Source organism: Hyaena hyaena, unplaced genomic scaffold (assembly GCF_003009895.1).
Source record: "Hyaena hyaena isolate Hyena2069 unplaced genomic scaffold, ASM300989v1 scaffold_9, whole genome shotgun sequence".
NCBI lineage: Eukaryota > Metazoa > Chordata > Mammalia > Carnivora > Hyaenidae > Hyaena > Hyaena hyaena.
Window position 1 is genome coordinate 7,018,782 of NW_024080641.1, and position 16,533 is coordinate 7,035,314.

General features: G+C 43.1%; 1 protein-coding gene across 1 annotated transcript; it reads left to right on the top strand.

Moving 5' to 3' along the window:
• The first annotated feature begins 4,231 nt into the window (after positions 1-4,231).
• On the top strand, positions 4,232-14,097 carry LOC120242324 (cytochrome P450 2G1). Its single transcript, XM_039248011.1, has 9 exons — positions 4,232-4,411; positions 5,010-5,172; positions 6,673-6,822; positions 8,265-8,425; positions 8,678-8,854; positions 9,579-9,720; positions 11,396-11,583; positions 11,698-11,839; positions 13,916-14,097. Exons 1-9 carry the CDS (start codon positions 4,232-4,234, stop codon positions 14,095-14,097), a joined length of 1,485 nt encoding a protein of 494 aa, XP_039103942.1.
• Positions 14,098-16,533: the final 2,436 nt, after the last annotated feature.

Below are 16,533 nucleotides of genomic sequence, written 5' to 3' on the forward strand. Positions count from 1 at the left end.
TTCGTCTTCTTCTGGCATTGCAGTCATGCACATAGTACACCATTTGGTTGAAGGAGGGATGGGGGCGGGGGGAGGAGAAAGAAGAGAGAAAAGACAAAATTAGAGAAGCAGTGAAATGAAAATGAAGGAAGAAAGAAGGAAGATAGAGAGGAGGAGTCTTCAAAAAAGGGAAGAGAGGGGAGGAGGATAGAGAGAGAAAGACATGAGAAGAGAGAGGGAGAATGGAGGGAGGGGAAAAGTGAAGGGAGACAGGAAGGAAGAGAAGAAATGAGTGAAATGAAGGATAACTCTCAAAATGATAAGGACATAATTCTCAAAGTGGATGTACATGTGACAAAAATCATTTAATCCATTAATGAGGGAACCAGAAGTAAACAAAGCTGGTTCAAAAGACAAATGAAAATACTAGGATTTTTTATAGGAGAAAAAAGAATTTCTGAGTTAAACACAAAATGACTACTGTCTGGTTTTACAGCATTATTACTTTTTTAAATTTTGGGGAAGGGTCACAGTCTCTTTCAAACAGAAAATATAGTCATCATGACTTAGCAGTTTGGCAGAATTGTAAAAAGCTTAGACCCTGGTTAATTGTGTAAACAAAGCAACAATCCATTTTTGGGATGAGATTATCTTTAAATGGACCTGTTAGAAAATATGCCTAGCTTGACATGAAAAAGTCCTATAATCTTTTTTCTTTATTAGAATACTTTTGAATAATTTTTCTTAGCAAAAGAAAAGAAATTCAGAAGCCCCATTTACTTTCCTTCCCATTCTCCAATAGAAAAATGATCCCTGGGCCACAGTCACCATCTAGACTTTGGTTCATAAGACTTTACAAGTTTATTTTGGTTTGGACTGAGAACTACAGGTATGCACCAGCCGTACCTTCCTGCCCCTGATGAAAACATCCAGGAGGAGGTAAGAAGTCATTCTGCCCCCTCCCCACAGCTCCTCGCTTTTCTAAAGCTCATCTCCACTCCCAACTGGAAGAACCCACAAATCACCAAAAGCTGAAAATCATAGAATTCTGGAATCCTCAAAAATTAGAACAGATTCTGAGAACCACAGAATCTTAGAAAAATTGCCAGCTTGGGGCGCCTGGATGGCTCAGTTGGTTAAGCATCCAACTTCAGCTTGGGTCATGATCTCGCGGTTTGTGGGTTCGAGCCCTACGCCAGGCTCTGTGCTGACAGCTTGGACAGCCTGTTTGGGATTCTGTGTCTCCCTTTCTCTGTCCCTCTTCCACTTATGCCCTGTCTCTCTCTCTCTCAAAAATAAATAAACATTGAAAAATAAAAAATAAAAAATTGCCAACCTGAATAAGTTGTTTAGCTCAGTCTTGGAATCATCTCTTTTTTTTTTTTAATTTTTTAATGTTTTATTTATTTCTAGGAGAGAAAGAGACAGCATGAGCAGGGGAGGGTCAGAGAGAGAGGGAGTCACAGACTCTGAAATAGGCTCCAGGCTCTGAGCTGGCAGTCAGCACAGAGCCCGACGGGGGCTTGAACCCACAAACCGCGAGATCATGACCTAAGCGAAAGTCAGACGATTAACCGACTAAGCCACCCAGGCGCCCCTGGAATCATCTCTTAAAACACCTCCCATAATGGATCTTCTTAGATGATGCAAGAAGATCCCCCAGACACTATCTTGCCTCAAACAAAATAAAAAATTTCAGTTCTAGGTATCCTCCCTTCTACCACAGCCAAAAGAGAAGCCAGTAGATTTCTCCAGGTTTCCATGTTTTTTCTCCACTCAACTTTTTCTGGCCCTGGCTCCTTGACCAGTGGTGCTCTAATTTTCATTTTAACTAATATTTATTAAGTGCTTGCTGTGTGCCATAACTCACTGAATAGTCCCCCGAACCCGAAAAGATCAATACAATCATTTGTCCCATTTTCCAGATGAAAAAACTGAGGCACAGATACTGTCCAAGGAGTATTCGGAGAATCTTAGAACCATGCCATTTTACAGCCATCTAATGCTGCTAAAAGCCTCACATCGAGTGAGCTCTTTATTCTGTGGCAAATTTCAAAAATCCTAGGAAGGAGGTACTATTGTTATCATATCCCAAATACAGAAGAGGAAGGCTCCAAGAGGGAGAGGCCTAGTTTCCTAGGGGTTTCATGTCTGTCAGTCTCCAGACTCATAGGGTGCTGCCTCCTGTATGCCATTGTCCACGTGCCTTGCCTTGTAAGCTGCTCATTTGGAGTAGAAGGTATCCTTCTTGTTAGGCACACAACCCAGTGCCTGGCACAAAGATGACAATAAATAAATAATGACATCCCTGGTAGCATCACAGCATTTCTTGGTCCCAGGAGGGGCATGTGGCTAGGCATAAAATGATTCAGGCTCCATTGCATGCACACACCTGTGAAATCCAAATCATTGTTTCTCCATTTCACTTTGCTCTGGCCGTGTCTGTGTCTTTGTTTCTTTGACTCTGTCTCCCTGTGCACCTCCACCTCTGAGACAATGGTTTTTTAGTAATGATTGAGGGAGGAGGAGAGGGAAGGAGGGGGTGCCAGCTCTCTGGGTTCCTCTAGTTTCTTCTTTCTTGGCCATGTGTCTCTTTCTCAGTCTCTAGCTCTGTCTCCTGAAGCTTTGTATTTTTTTTTCCTGATTGTCTCTCCCTCTGTTTCTTTGAATTTTTTTTCATCTCTGTGTCTTCGTTGATACCTATAGTTGACTCATTCTCTCTCTCTCTCTCTCTGTTCTATTTTGATCTCACTCTGGTTCTACTTCTCTGCACCTTTCTTTTCTTCTTTGTTTCTCTCCAGTCTTGGTCTCTATCTTCATCACATAACACCTGGCACAATCTGCCTCTCCATGTGTTTCTCTGCAGTTACTTTTCCTCTTTAACTTGCTTGCACCATTTAGTTCAATTGCCTCTCCTCCTGGCTTCTTGCCTAGAGTGGGATAGTGAGGGGGGCTGTTCTAAGGACACTTTCTCTTTTCCTGTCTGAATGGGAAGACCTGACTCAACCACCACCATCACAAACAATTAATTAAGAGACTAATCCTGAATGGGTGTAAGTGTGTGTGTGTGTGTGTGTGTGTGTGTGTGTGTGTGTGAGGGAGGAGATCATAATGGAAGGGAGAAACCAAAGCTAGGAGGGTCATAGGAGGCAGCCTAAAGCTAGCTCTTACCCCACAAAAAACATCCTGGTAGCCCATCGAAGATCCAGACGGTGGTGCACTGGGAATTTCTCAATTTTCCCAGAATCTCCACCACTTCTCTTGCACACAGCATGCCTCAGCCCAGCCAGCCAGGTCTTTTTCCAAAACCTGCAGCTTCACTAAGGGATTTATTTTCCAAGTCTGAGAATCTGGACACATGAGAAGGGCATTTGATTTTGCATAATAACATGTATAGCTAGGATATAATACCCAGGAATTTTGTTTCAGAACAGTAAAGAAGATTTACAGATATTTGGTACAAAAAGTGCTGAAAATTGTTTACTTAGATAAACAGAGAGCAATCAATGGGTCATGTTTCTAGAGGTGGGGCTCAGAGGTGGTCTCTATATCTTAGACTTCGAAAATGAATGTGCACACACAGACACACACCAGCAAAGTCCTGATAAATCAACACAAATAATCTTTGATTATTACCATTTAATATCACTTTGAGTGGAAACAAGAGAACTTGTTGAATAAAGCTCTTTCAACTGAATTACTTCTTTTACCATTCCAAATCTTCAAGTTACTATATTTTTTTAAATGATGAATTAAGATCTGGCAAAGAGAAAAGAGTCATCCTTGTTCTCTATCAAGACTTTCTGAAACAGTGTGGTTACCCTACTTTTGACAGATGGGGAAACTGAGGCCAAGAAAATTAGGCGATTCACCCAGCGAAGAAAAGGTAGAGCTGAAATTTGAACCCAGATTATCTGATTCCTAAATGTAATAGCCTAAAAATGATGTTCAACTGCCTCCCATACCTTACCAGGACATGTTGAACTAGAGGTTGAGCTGAGGGACTGGAAATATAAAGAAAGAGGAATGGCCCCATTGGATTTCCCTGGGTGAATTCAATCCACCTCTATTCAGGTGGGAGATTATAGGTTATATAACCACCCCCCCCCTCCAGATAAGCAATATCCTCTCTAATGGCATCTCTACCCGGAAAGCTTGAATCTCAGGGTGTTCAGATTTCTGCACAGCTGATTTTCCAGAACATATTTAAGAAAGATCTGGTGCCCTGGACACAATCCCTCAACCTGGCACCATGGAGCTGGGAGGGGCTTTCACCATCTTTCTGGCACTCTCCTTGTCTTGTCTGCTTATCCTCATTGCCTGGAAAAGGAACAACAAAGGGGGGAAGTTGCCCCCTGGTCCCACACCAATACCTTTCCTGGGGAACCTGTTGCAAGTCCGTACTGATGCCACTTTTCAGTCTTTCATGAAGGTAAGTCTGACTACTCCTCTTACAGAGCCGAAAGCAACGAATTCTATAGAGACATGTATAACCTTCTAATGTCCAAAACACAGACTCTTGGAAACATAGATTTCATAAACCTTAGAATACTAAAATTGCAGAATCTTAAACCCTTGGAAATACAGACTCCTGACACACTGCAACTTAAGACTCTCACAATTTCAGGACCTTGGAATCCCAGCACCTTCCACCCTTAAACACAAGAACTCATGCTCTCTGATGATCTTAGAACTTTGACACTCAGTATCATGAAATCTTAAGGTTCTAGAAATTAAGCATTGCAGAGAGAGAAGTGTAGATCTTGGAGTTCAGCTCATCCAGGTCCACCATTTTACAGATGAGGAAGCTAAGGCTTGTGGAGGTGTTGGGGGTTGGGAGTCTTGCCCAGGATCACAGGAGCCAAGGCATCTGTGCCTTTTTCTCAATAGTCCTTCCAAGCCCAAGACTCCTCCTTATATGTTATTCCCACATTTGTACTCCCTTGAAATTTCCACCCCTAAAGTCCTTGATTGGTCTATATTTGGTGCTCCAGTCAGCTTCCTCTTTTTATATCTTCCTTCGCTCCTAGCTCAAGGAGAAGTATGGCCCAATTTTCACTGTGTACATGGGTCCACGGCCAGTAGTTGTTTTATGTGGACATGAGGCAGTAAAGGAGGCCCTGGTAGACCGAGCTGATGAGTTCAGTGGCCGCGGAGAACTGGCTTCAATAGAGCGGAACTTCCAAGGTTATGGTAAGTAACAACAACAACAAGATGATTATACACTCCCTATGTCCCCGGTTCTTTGATAAGTGCTCTACATGAATTATTGCATTGACTCCTTTGAGAGAACTATTAATGTCTTACTAATTTTGCAAATGAGGAAGTTGAGGGTGAGAAAGATCACACAGTAAGTGGTAGAACTATTTTGTTTTGAACCCAAACCATCTGATTCTTGAGTATCAGCTCCATTACTTGTTTTTAATGTGTATCCATTGAAGCCTTTATAGCCAACCTTCTTATTTCTCTATACATATACACACACACACACATAGGTCTCTGCTGCCTCCATTTAAGAAGATATCTTTTTAGTGTTATTTATACATCCATCTCTAACTGTCCACACCCTTCAATTCCAAGCTACCTCTTGCTATTCTTTCCATACTTCCTTCTATCTATCCATCCATATACATGTCCTTCCCTTTATCCACTTTTCCATTGATCTATACGTCCACCAAAAAATCCATTTATTAATTAGCTTTTCTTATTATTTATTTATTAATTTTTTTAGATAGAGTCCACAAGCAAGGGAGAGGGGCAGAGGAAGACAGGGAGAGAGTTTTAAGCAAGTTCCATGCTCAGCATGGAGCCCAACGAGGGCTTGATCTCAAGACCCTGGGATCAAATCCTGGGCTGAAATCAAGTAAGATGTTCAACCAACTGAGCCACCCAGGTGCCTATAACAAATATCTTTCTATCCAATTTATCTAGACATCTATGAATTAACTTTCCATTTACCCCTCTATCCATCATTCATCCATCCATTCATTAATCATTCCATCACTCATTCATCTATTAACCTTTCCATCCATACATCTTCCCAAACCCTTGTCCATTTTTCTCAAACTATCTATTTATTAACTCTTTACTCATCCACTAAGCCTTTCATCCACCCATCAGTCATTCTAGTCAAAAACTCTTCCTTCCATTCATTAATCCACTGAAATAATTCATTAAGTTTCCAATCATTAATTCATCAATCCATGCACATCTAGTAATTTCTAAATGTTTCTTGGTACAAGAGAATTCTTTTTGTGTATATGCATGTTGACATACAGGTGTGAGCTTCTGTGTATTGTATGCATATGTCTAGAGAATCCAAGTGGTGTGTAGAAAGTATTCCCCCATTCCAGGTACTGTATATGGCATTCTATCTGTACCTCCCTCCCCCTCCACATTTCTATGCATCCATCCAGTTATTTATCCAGTTCTAAGTCTTTATCCTGTAAGAAACTCTCCTTGATTTCCCTCAGTCATTCCCGGCTGATTTCCTTTCCCTCCATCTCAAACCTAGATTGTTTTTGAGGTCCTGTAGGGAGGGAACCAGTCTCTCCATCAAGCCTAGGAAGTTGGGAGGGGCTTCCTGGAGAGCAGAGTCTAGAGCTTTCATAATTGGTCCCAATCCTTGTGTATCACAGATTTGGACACAGGAAGGGGAAGGGAGGCAGGAGGCTGACATGGAGATTCTGACAGGTGTAGCTCTGGCGAATGGAGAACGATGGAGGATTCTCCGACGCTTCTCCCTGACCATTCTTCGGGACTTTGGAATGGGAAAGCGGAGCATTGAGGAGCGGATCCAGGAGGAGGCTGGCTTCTTACTGGAGGAATTACGGAAGACCAAGGGTATGGGGGCCACACGGGGCAGGGCTACAAGGTGACTGAATGGTTATAGAGAGCTCAGTCGTGGGAAGATGGGCCTTGGTGGGAGGAAGCTCTAGAATGGGAAAGGATGGAAAAGACTAAAGGTTTACTCAGATTTCCAGCCAAGTTCCATGTTAAAAGTTAATAGGAAAGACCCTTAGAGACCACTTGTGCAGAAGCTTTAATCAATGGATCTCAAGGATCTTATGAGCTCCTGAAATCATGTGCAGACTTTTACAATGTGTGAATTAGCGCCTTTTTCAAATCTAATTACATGTGTGTATACATATAACGCATACATACAATTGTCATAAAAAACACATAACATAAATTTTTACCATCCTAACCATTCGAAGTGTACTCCTCAGTGTTGAGTATGTTTACATTGTTGTGAAACAGATCTTTAGAACTTTTTCATCTTGCAGATCTGAAACTCTAAGCCCATTTGATTATATTTTTTAAGGAGTCTGATTCCTGCCCCAAAATAAGGTCTGCAACCAATGGGATTTGGAGAAAAAATAAAAAAAGACGTGGCAGCTAAGAACTACAGAGATGAATAGATAAGAGATAGAGAGATAAATTTCTCTGAATCAGATATTTATCATCTGGTCTCATGGATGCTACACAGTCTACATAAAGGCTTTGAACATTCATATACTCCCAGAAATTATTTGCAAAATTGTGTATTTGTGAATATGAGCATTGTGTTCGAGAAATTTTCCCCCAATCCAGCATCTTGTTTTATTTTTGTATTTTTTAAAATTATTTTTTAATGTTTATTTATTTTTGGGAGAGACAGAATATGACAGAATATGAGCGGGACAGAATCAGAAGCAGGCTCCAAGCTCCGAGCTGTCAGTACAGAGCCTGATGGGGGGCTCAAATCCACGAACGGCAACGGCGAGATCATGACCTGAGCGGAAGTCAGATGCTTACCTGACTGAGCCAGCCAGGCAACCCCAGCATCCTGTTTTTATGATGCAGCTAAGGCCAAGGGAAGAATTTTCTTAATAGCTCAAATGGAGTCATTGATAGAGATACACAGAATTCAGCCATCCTTTTTTTTTTTCCTAATGTGTCCCATACCACAACTTCTTTCCCAAATCTGTGACTCTACACAAACACAATTAAATACTAATGCCAAAAAGTGATGATTAAACTCCACCAGCATTTCCTGAATACTTACCACATGCAAGTACTGTGCTAAAAATTTCACATGGATAATTATATTGAAGCCTCAGGTTTAGTGGTTACTAAACCAATTTGTAGACTGGGAAATCTAGACTAAAACACACACATGGAAAAAAAAAGTAACCAACACGTTCTATGAAGCAGTGGAGTCAGGACTCATATCCGTGACTGAATGATTTCCCATCCGATGCTCCAAATCACTGCCTCTAACATAGACAATTTCTATCACCCAGGTTCCCCCATCGAACCCACCTTCTTCCTGAGCCGCACTGTCTCCAATGTCATCAGTTCTGTCGTCTTTGGAAGCCGCTTTGACTATGAAGACAAGCAGTTCCTGAAGCTGCTGCAGATGATCAACGAGAGTTTCATTGAGATGAGCACACCCTGGGCCCAGGTGCCCATCAGCCACCTCCCTGCCCACCCCCAGTCTCAGTTAACTAAGCACCTGCCTATACCTTGCTTAATCCTCCCCACAGCCCTGGGAGGCAAGTATCCAATATGCCCTGAGTCCCCAAGAAGCAAATGGACTAACCCAGTCCTCAGACCCAGTGCTGGATGTTGAACCTGACTATCTGACTCCAGACTTACCCTGTGCTGACCCCCAGATGTCCATTGCTGACGACACCCCTTTGCCTATTCCTCACAGCTATATGACATGTATTCTGGAATCATGCAATACTTGCCAGGAAGACACAATCGCATCTACTACTTGATAGAGGAGCTCAAGGACTTCATTGCCTCAAGGGTCAAGATCAACGAAGTATCTCTTGACCCACAAAACCCTCGGGACTTCATTGACTGCTTCCTCATCAAGATGCACCAGGTACCTCTTCCTTTTTCTCCAGTCCTTACCTCTCATCATCTGATTCTTTAGCACCTGCAACTTTAACCTATAAACATGTTGTGGACAAAAGAGCAAGCATTGCTTCACGTGGTTGACTTTTATTTACAGATGAAATATAGAAACTATAAAAGCATACACAAATTCTTACACTTTTAAAATAAACTTTGAATCTAAAAATTTTAGGAGGAGCAAAGAAATTTAAAACCTTATCTCTTTTCAATCATTTATGATTACAACTGCCAGAGACTTACAAATACGGAAAACTATAGTGAGTCTTTATAGTCTTAGAATTTGAGAAGCTTAGACTTTTAAGTCTTTAAGTGTAAGAGTTTAAACTTAGGAGTCTTTGATATGCAGTAAATTAACCTCTGTATCACAGAGTCTTAGAATTTTAGAAACTTATATATATATATTTTATTATACAAGCCTTAGCACTTGGAAGTTTACAATTATATAGCTTAATGTCCTAGAACTTTCAAATCTCCACTTTTTTCTCTTCCCATTCTCCTCACTATACACTGGCCTCCTCCTTGCTATTCCTCTAACACACCAGGTGCCCTCCTGCCCCAGGACTTTTGCTTTGGCTATTTCCTCTCCCAGATACCCCTTTGGTTTACCCATCCATTGTGTTTTCACAAAAGGAGAAAATAAGAAGATAAAGATAGAAGAGGGTGATTCAATTTCCTATCCTTCTTGTTTTCAGGATAAAAATAATCCCCACACGGAATTCAATCTCAAGAACTTGGTCCTCACCACTCTCAACCTCTTCTTTGCTGGTACAGAGACTGTGAGCTCTACACTACGTTATGGATTGCTGTTAATGATGAAGCATCCTGAGGTGGAAGGTGAGGGTCCACCTGAACTGCTTACCTGGTGGCTCCCACTCCCAACAGAGAGGAAGATGTACTCTTGAAACTTTATAACCCCATAGCCTTACACTCTTCACACTTTAGAATCTCAGGACATGGAATCTCGCAATCTCTGGCTTAGAAGGCCATTTAATTGAATCTTCTACTTGGTGCCTGTGTTAGTTTCCTATGGCTGCCATAATAAATTACCAGAAACTATTATCTTACAGTGCTGGAGTTCAGAGGTTCACTCAGGTTTTCACTGGGCCAAACCGAGGTAGAATCAAATTCCTGCTTTTTTCAGCTCCGAAAGCTGTATTCTTTGCATTCTTGGGCTCATGACCCTTTCTCTATCTTCAAAGGCAGCAGCATAGCATCTTCAGATCTCTCTGCCTCAGTTGCCACATCTCCTTCTCCGACTCTGACCCTTCTGCTTCTCTCTACAGACACTTGTGATTATATTTAGGACCAACCTGGTTAATCCAGGATAATCTCTGCATCTCAAGATCCTTAACTTAATGACATCTTCGAAGTCTCTTTTGTCCTATATGGAAACATACATGGGTACCAGAGATTAGGAGGTAGATATTTTTGGTGGCCATTATTTAGTTGACTATAGTGCCAGAATCAAATAGAATCCATCTCCAACAAATTGCAGTCTGGCCTGGTTGGATAACTCTAGCAATGAGGAACTCATTCTTTCCTTAAGGAAAACCCCCTAATTTTGGCCTCTCTCCCTTCTAATGCAGTTCAAAACAAGCCAAAATTTTTTTCCTAATACAGATGATGAGAGAGCCTACCTTGATTCCATTCAAACTTTTCTAGTCTCTCCTCCATTGTACCAGTTGTGTTTTACTAATCTAAATATCAGATAGTTAATGGACATTTGCTATGTTCTAATTACTTGCAGAGGAATTTTATACAAATTTTACAACTCTATGAGTTTGTTGGACCATCACATCCATTTGGAAGAGGAAAAAACAGGCTCAGAAGGTGAAGTCATTTGCCTCAAGGTCCCTCATCTAGGAAGTGCAGGGAGGGGTAACTGCAACAATAGTGTTCTTAATTCCTATTACATAATTACTGTCACTTGCTTCAACCTTATCCTCATTATGTATTGTACTTCTTTCCAAGTCTGTCAAAAGTCAGTGAATGAAACCCCATCTGGAATGGGGACACTGCCCTGCTCGTTCGTGCTTTCAAGATAAAGACCAAACACCCCAGTGGGCACTCAAGGCTCCAGGCTGTGTGCCTCCCAATGGTCTGATGAGTATTTATTAGCCCCACCAATGTGTCAGGTATTAAGAATAAAGAGGCAAAGGGGCGCCTGGGTGGCTTAGTCGGTTGAGCGTCCGACTTTCGCTTAGGTCATGATCTCGCGGTTCGTGGGTTCGAGCCCCACGTCGGGCTCTGTGCTGACTGCCAGCTCAGAGCCTGGAGCCTGTTTCAGTCTGTGACTCCCTCTCTCTCTGACCCTCCCCTGCTCACGCTGTCTCTCTCTCTCCTAGAAATAAAAAAAAAATTAAAAAAAAAGAATAAAGAGGCAAGGCAATCACGTATGGTCTGCTCCCTCAGGGTCCACAGGTATTAAAAATACAAGCTCATAGCCTAGCCTTGGCTTCTAGAAACACCTCTTGTGTCCTTGTCTGCTATGTTTTCTGGCCCTTTCTAGCCAAGATCCATGAAGAGATTGACCAGGTGATTGGACCACACCGAATCCCAAGTGTGGATGACCGAGCCAAGATGCCTTACACAGATGCTGTGATCCATGAGATACAGAGACTGACAGATATCGTACCCATGGGTGTCCCCCATAACGTTATCCGGGACACTCATTTCAGAGGCTACCTTCTGCCCAAGGTGGAGTTGGGTTTGTTGTTACCCTTTCTCCTTCTACCCCACCCCTCTCTCCTCCTGGTTCCCTGCCCCCATCCTCCAAAATTGATTTCTCATAACTTCCTATTTTCATCCCAGGGCACCGACGTGTTCCCTCTACTTGGCTCTGTCCTCAAAGACCCCAAATACTTCCGCTACCCAGATGCCTTCTATCCCCAACACTTCCTGGATGAGCAGGGCCGCTTCAAGAAGAATGAAGCCTTTGTACCTTTTTCCTCTGGTAGGTTTCTATGGTCTGAGTTCACCCCAGGAGCATGCTAGATGTGCCCCCCAACGAGTGGTCTGTATTTGACATTCAGGTCTGAATAGGAAGTTGAATGCTGGGGCGCCTGGGTGGCTTAGTTGGTTAAGCGTCCGACTTTCGTTTAGGTCATGATCTCACGGTTTGTGGGTTTGAGCCCCGCGTCGGGCTCTGTGCTGACTGCCAGCTCAGAGCCTGGAGCCTGTTTCAGTCTGTGACTCCCTCTCTATCTAACCCTCCCCTGCTCACGCTGTCTCTCTCTCTCTCTCTCTCTCTCCTAGAAATGAAAATAAAACATTAAAAAATTAAAAAAAAAAAAAGGAAGTTGAATGCTATTTCCCAGAATCCCAGAATCTTGGAATTATAGGATATTAGAAACAGTGACTCTGATAATTAGAAAGGGAATAGCACAAATAGAGGTCAGCAAATTCTTTCTGTTAAGGATGGAATAGAAAATGTTTTAGTTTTCGCCAGCCATACTCTACCTGTCTGAACTACTCAACTGCCCCCTGTGCTGCAGAAGAGATCATGGAGAGTACAAAAATTCATGCGAAAGTCTGTGATGCTGAAACCTTTGTTTATGGACATAGAAATTTTAATTTCATTCAATTCACATGTCACAAAATGTTGCCTTTCTTTTGATTGTTTCAACCATTTAAAATGTGAAAAGCATTCTTAGTTTTCTTAAAGAACAAATATTCAGCTGAGTGAATTTAAATATGTAATTGGCTTTATTAGGTGATTTGTAGAAATGGAAGGTCTTTATAGGAAGGAGGGTGGGAAAAAAAGGATTGTTTCAGACAAGGTCACCTTCCCCTAGGGGAAAGGCAGGGGTTCTTATTCAGTGAATTACCTCATCTTCCTTTACAGGATGGAGAGTGCACACGTGACAGCTCATCTCATTGGAGTTGGTCAAAAATTTCTTAACTGGTTAAGACTACATTTTTGAGAGGAGATTGAAACTGCCATTAGGAGCCTGGTTTGATGACTTGGCCTAACATAAGTGACTCCATTTTGGGTCTGTGGTTTTCTTTTTAATAGTTTACAGGCAGTACAAAAATAAGCAGCAGGTGGTTTTGCCTAATGAATAGTGGCTTGTGACCCATGACATACTAGCTTAGAGTAGTATTTTAAGTATAAACCACATTGAACCTGGAGTCAGTGCTGTAGTTAGGAAAGAGGATCCCATCCCACCACTTACAAATGGTAGAGTCATGGGCACCTGGGTGGCTCAGTTGGTTGAGCTTCCGATGCTGGATTTTGGCTCCCTGCCACAGGCTCCGTGAGGAGGATGGAGCCTGCTTAAGATTCTCTCTCCCTTCCTCCCTCCCTCCCTCGCCCACCCCCCACCTTTTCCCTGCCAATGCTGGTGCTCTCTCCCTCAAAAAAATAAAAATAAAAAGGTCGAATCAGGTGAGTTACTTCAGTTCCCTGTCTGTAAAATGGAGGGGCACCTGGCTGGCTCAGTTCCTTAAGCCTTCAACTTTGGCTCAGATCATGATTTCATAGCTTGTGAGTTCGAGCCCCTCATCAGGCTCTGTGTTGACAGCTCGGAGCCTGGAGCCTGCTTCGAATTCTATGTCTCCCTCTCTCTCCGCCCCTCCCCACCCTCTCAAAAATTTTTTTTGGAAACTCATTTCTACAAACCATTGGAAGAGTGACCAACAAATAGTAAGCACTGTTTAAATGTGAGGTTTCTTTTCAATTTTTTTCGTCACTAGCGTCTGGCACCTAGTAGACATTTGATTAACCTCTGAGAAATTGAAATGCACAGAATCTTCAGATTAGAAGATTTTTTAGAATCATTCCATCTTGGGATCTGATGGAATCAAGCCATCAGAGAAGTAGCTGCCCGTGTGGATCCTCCCTATAAATAGCAGATCCAAGCTGAGCGCTCTCTCTAGGAGTCTTTATAATAACCCCACAAAGTAGGTATTATCATGACCCCAGGGATGTTGAGGAGACTCAGAGGGGTGCCGGGCCAGAAAGCCTCCCATACCCTTATTAACGCAGTGCAGATATAAGCCGCCTTCCCGCCCTCCCCTGTGCCCATAGGAAAACGCATCTGCCTGGGCGAGGCCATGGCTCGCATGGAACTCTTTCTCTACTTCACCTCCATCCTTCAGAACTTCTCTCTACACCCGATGGTGCCGCCCGCTGACATCGACATCACACCCAGGGTCTCAGGCTTTGGCAACATCCCACCGACCTATGAGCTCTCCCTCAAAGCCCGCTGAGCGCCCCCTATTGGACGCGGAAGGAACCGCGGGAGAACAGAGCTCTTTCCGCCGGTACAGGTGCACCACCACCTCATCTCTTTAAATTCTCTCGACAGCTCTAAGAGAAGGTACTATTCTAGCTGACATGAGACTGCATGTCAGTGAGGGTCACCTGCAAAATTGAGCTGTGTATCGGCTGCATCCAGTGGAAAAGCAATGCGCTGTCCCAGATCTCAGCAACAATCTGGAGTATTTGCGTTCTCACCTTCCCCTCTGCCCGCGCTTCCCATCTCCACCAAATTCTTGTTGTAGATTCTATGTGTTGATGTGTAGGTGTGCACTGATAGTGACCCAAATGTAGGTCACCAATCTTCTCCCTGATTATCATCTCCCACACAAAATATGATAAAATAAAACAAAACAAAACAAAACAAAATAAATGCTGCCAGAGTATCAAGACTGTTGTGTGTAGCAGACTTGCATGTTGTGCGTGCTGTGACTATAGGGCTTAGAAAACAATTTAAAATGACATTTTAGACATCTCTCTTATTTTTTTAAATGTTTGTTTCTTTATCTTTGAGAGGAGGGCAGAGAGAGAGAGAGAGAGAGGGAGAGTGAGGATCCCGAGCAGGATCCACACTGTCAGCACAGAGCCTGACTGGGACTTGATCCCATCAACGGTGAGATCATGACCTGAGCCGAGATCATTACCTGAGACGAAATCAAGGGTTTGAGGCTTAACTGACTGAGCCACCCTGGCGCCCCAAGACATCCCTGTTATTAATTATCCTTCCTAGCAGTCAACCACCAGGGATTTCCCACTTGCTGGTCCACCCCCTTGATACTCCATGCTCAACCATCTCACTGGCTCCTTGACCCCCACCTCCATCAATCATCTCTCCCTCTAAACCTGCTTTCCTGGTCTAGAAGGAACTTCTTTCACAATGCCCAGTTCCAAATTCTCCCCATTTCATTTTGAAGAATAGTTCAGCCACCCTGACTTCTATTATTCTATTTCCAAACTCCATCAACATGACCGCTCGATAAAAGCTTTCCCTCACATTTCATTGTACTCAACGAATGTTTGTTGAATACCCAACATGTGCCAGTGCCTTCTTCAGGTACTTGGGATCCATCAGTGAACAAAAAGCACCCAAACTCCTGCCCTGATGGTGTTTCATTCCAGTGGGAGAGGTAGATAATAAACATAATCAGTAAGTAAATGATATAGCATGTTAGAAAAGCACAGATTCCGGGACTGGAATTATAATCAGGCCAAGGTTAAGTCTCACAGGTGTTGGAAGAGCAGGTTATGCAGGTATCTGGGAATGGATATTTCTGGCAGAGAGATTAAAAATAGCAGAGCTGTAAAGTGGGAGGCCGTGCATGTGTGTTCTAGAATCCACAAAGAGACTGTGGCTGGAGTGAAGGAGAGAGGGAGGGAGTAGGGGTAAATAGGAAGACGACAGGTCATTAAAAGGCCAGATTGTGTGGAGCCTCATGAACCTCAACAAGGACCTGGGCTTTTAGCCTGAGTGAGATGATTGCTCCTGGTGAGCATAGGGTGACATATACTGACTATTTTTGGCAATTTTTTAAATGTTTATTTCTGAGAGAGAGAGAGAGTGTGTGTGTGTGTGTGTGTGTGTGTCTGTGAACAGGGGAGGGGCAGAGAAAGATGGAGACACAGAATCCGAAGCAGGCTCCGGATTCTGAGCTGTCAGCACAGAGCCCAACGCGGGGCTCAAACTCAAACTGCGAGATCATGACCTGAGCCTAAGTCAAATGCTCGACTGACTGAGCCACATGGGTGCCCCCATACACTGACTTACTTTAAAAGCACACTGTAGCTGTTGCATGAAGGGTAGACTGGGAGAGGGTTAGCAGAAATACCAGCTGTGCAAGAGGGGAGAAGTAGGTGAATTTAGAATCTGCCATGAAGATAGAACTGGCAGGGTTTGCTGATTAATTGGATGCAGGGTGGAAGAGACAGAGGGTCGGTGATGACATTTCATTCTTTGGAATCTCTCTCTTAACCTCATGTGTCCCGGGCACATGAGTCCCCATAATAGTTGGCTTCGTAATTTTAGGGAACATGAACAGACTTTGGCGACTTAAGTATAATAGGCTGCTGGCTGCTGTAAGTTTATCAATAAGTGCATATTATTTTGTGAATTCTGGAGACCCAGGCTCAGACTATGAGTAGGGAAAATAAAAAAGAGTTAACAGACAAAGGTTGCTGCCTCCACCGTCTCCCCAGTGACACCTGCAATCCTGGGCACTGGACCACTGCCATGGGACTCTTGACCCATCAGCACCACTGTGGACAACTTCCTGATGGTGTTTGTGATTTTATGTGACTTCCTCATGATTCAAAGTTCCAGGCACAATCATCCAGTTAGTTACATGTTAAAGCCTTAGAGCTCAGTTTGGTGAGGAGGAATAAACGGCTCT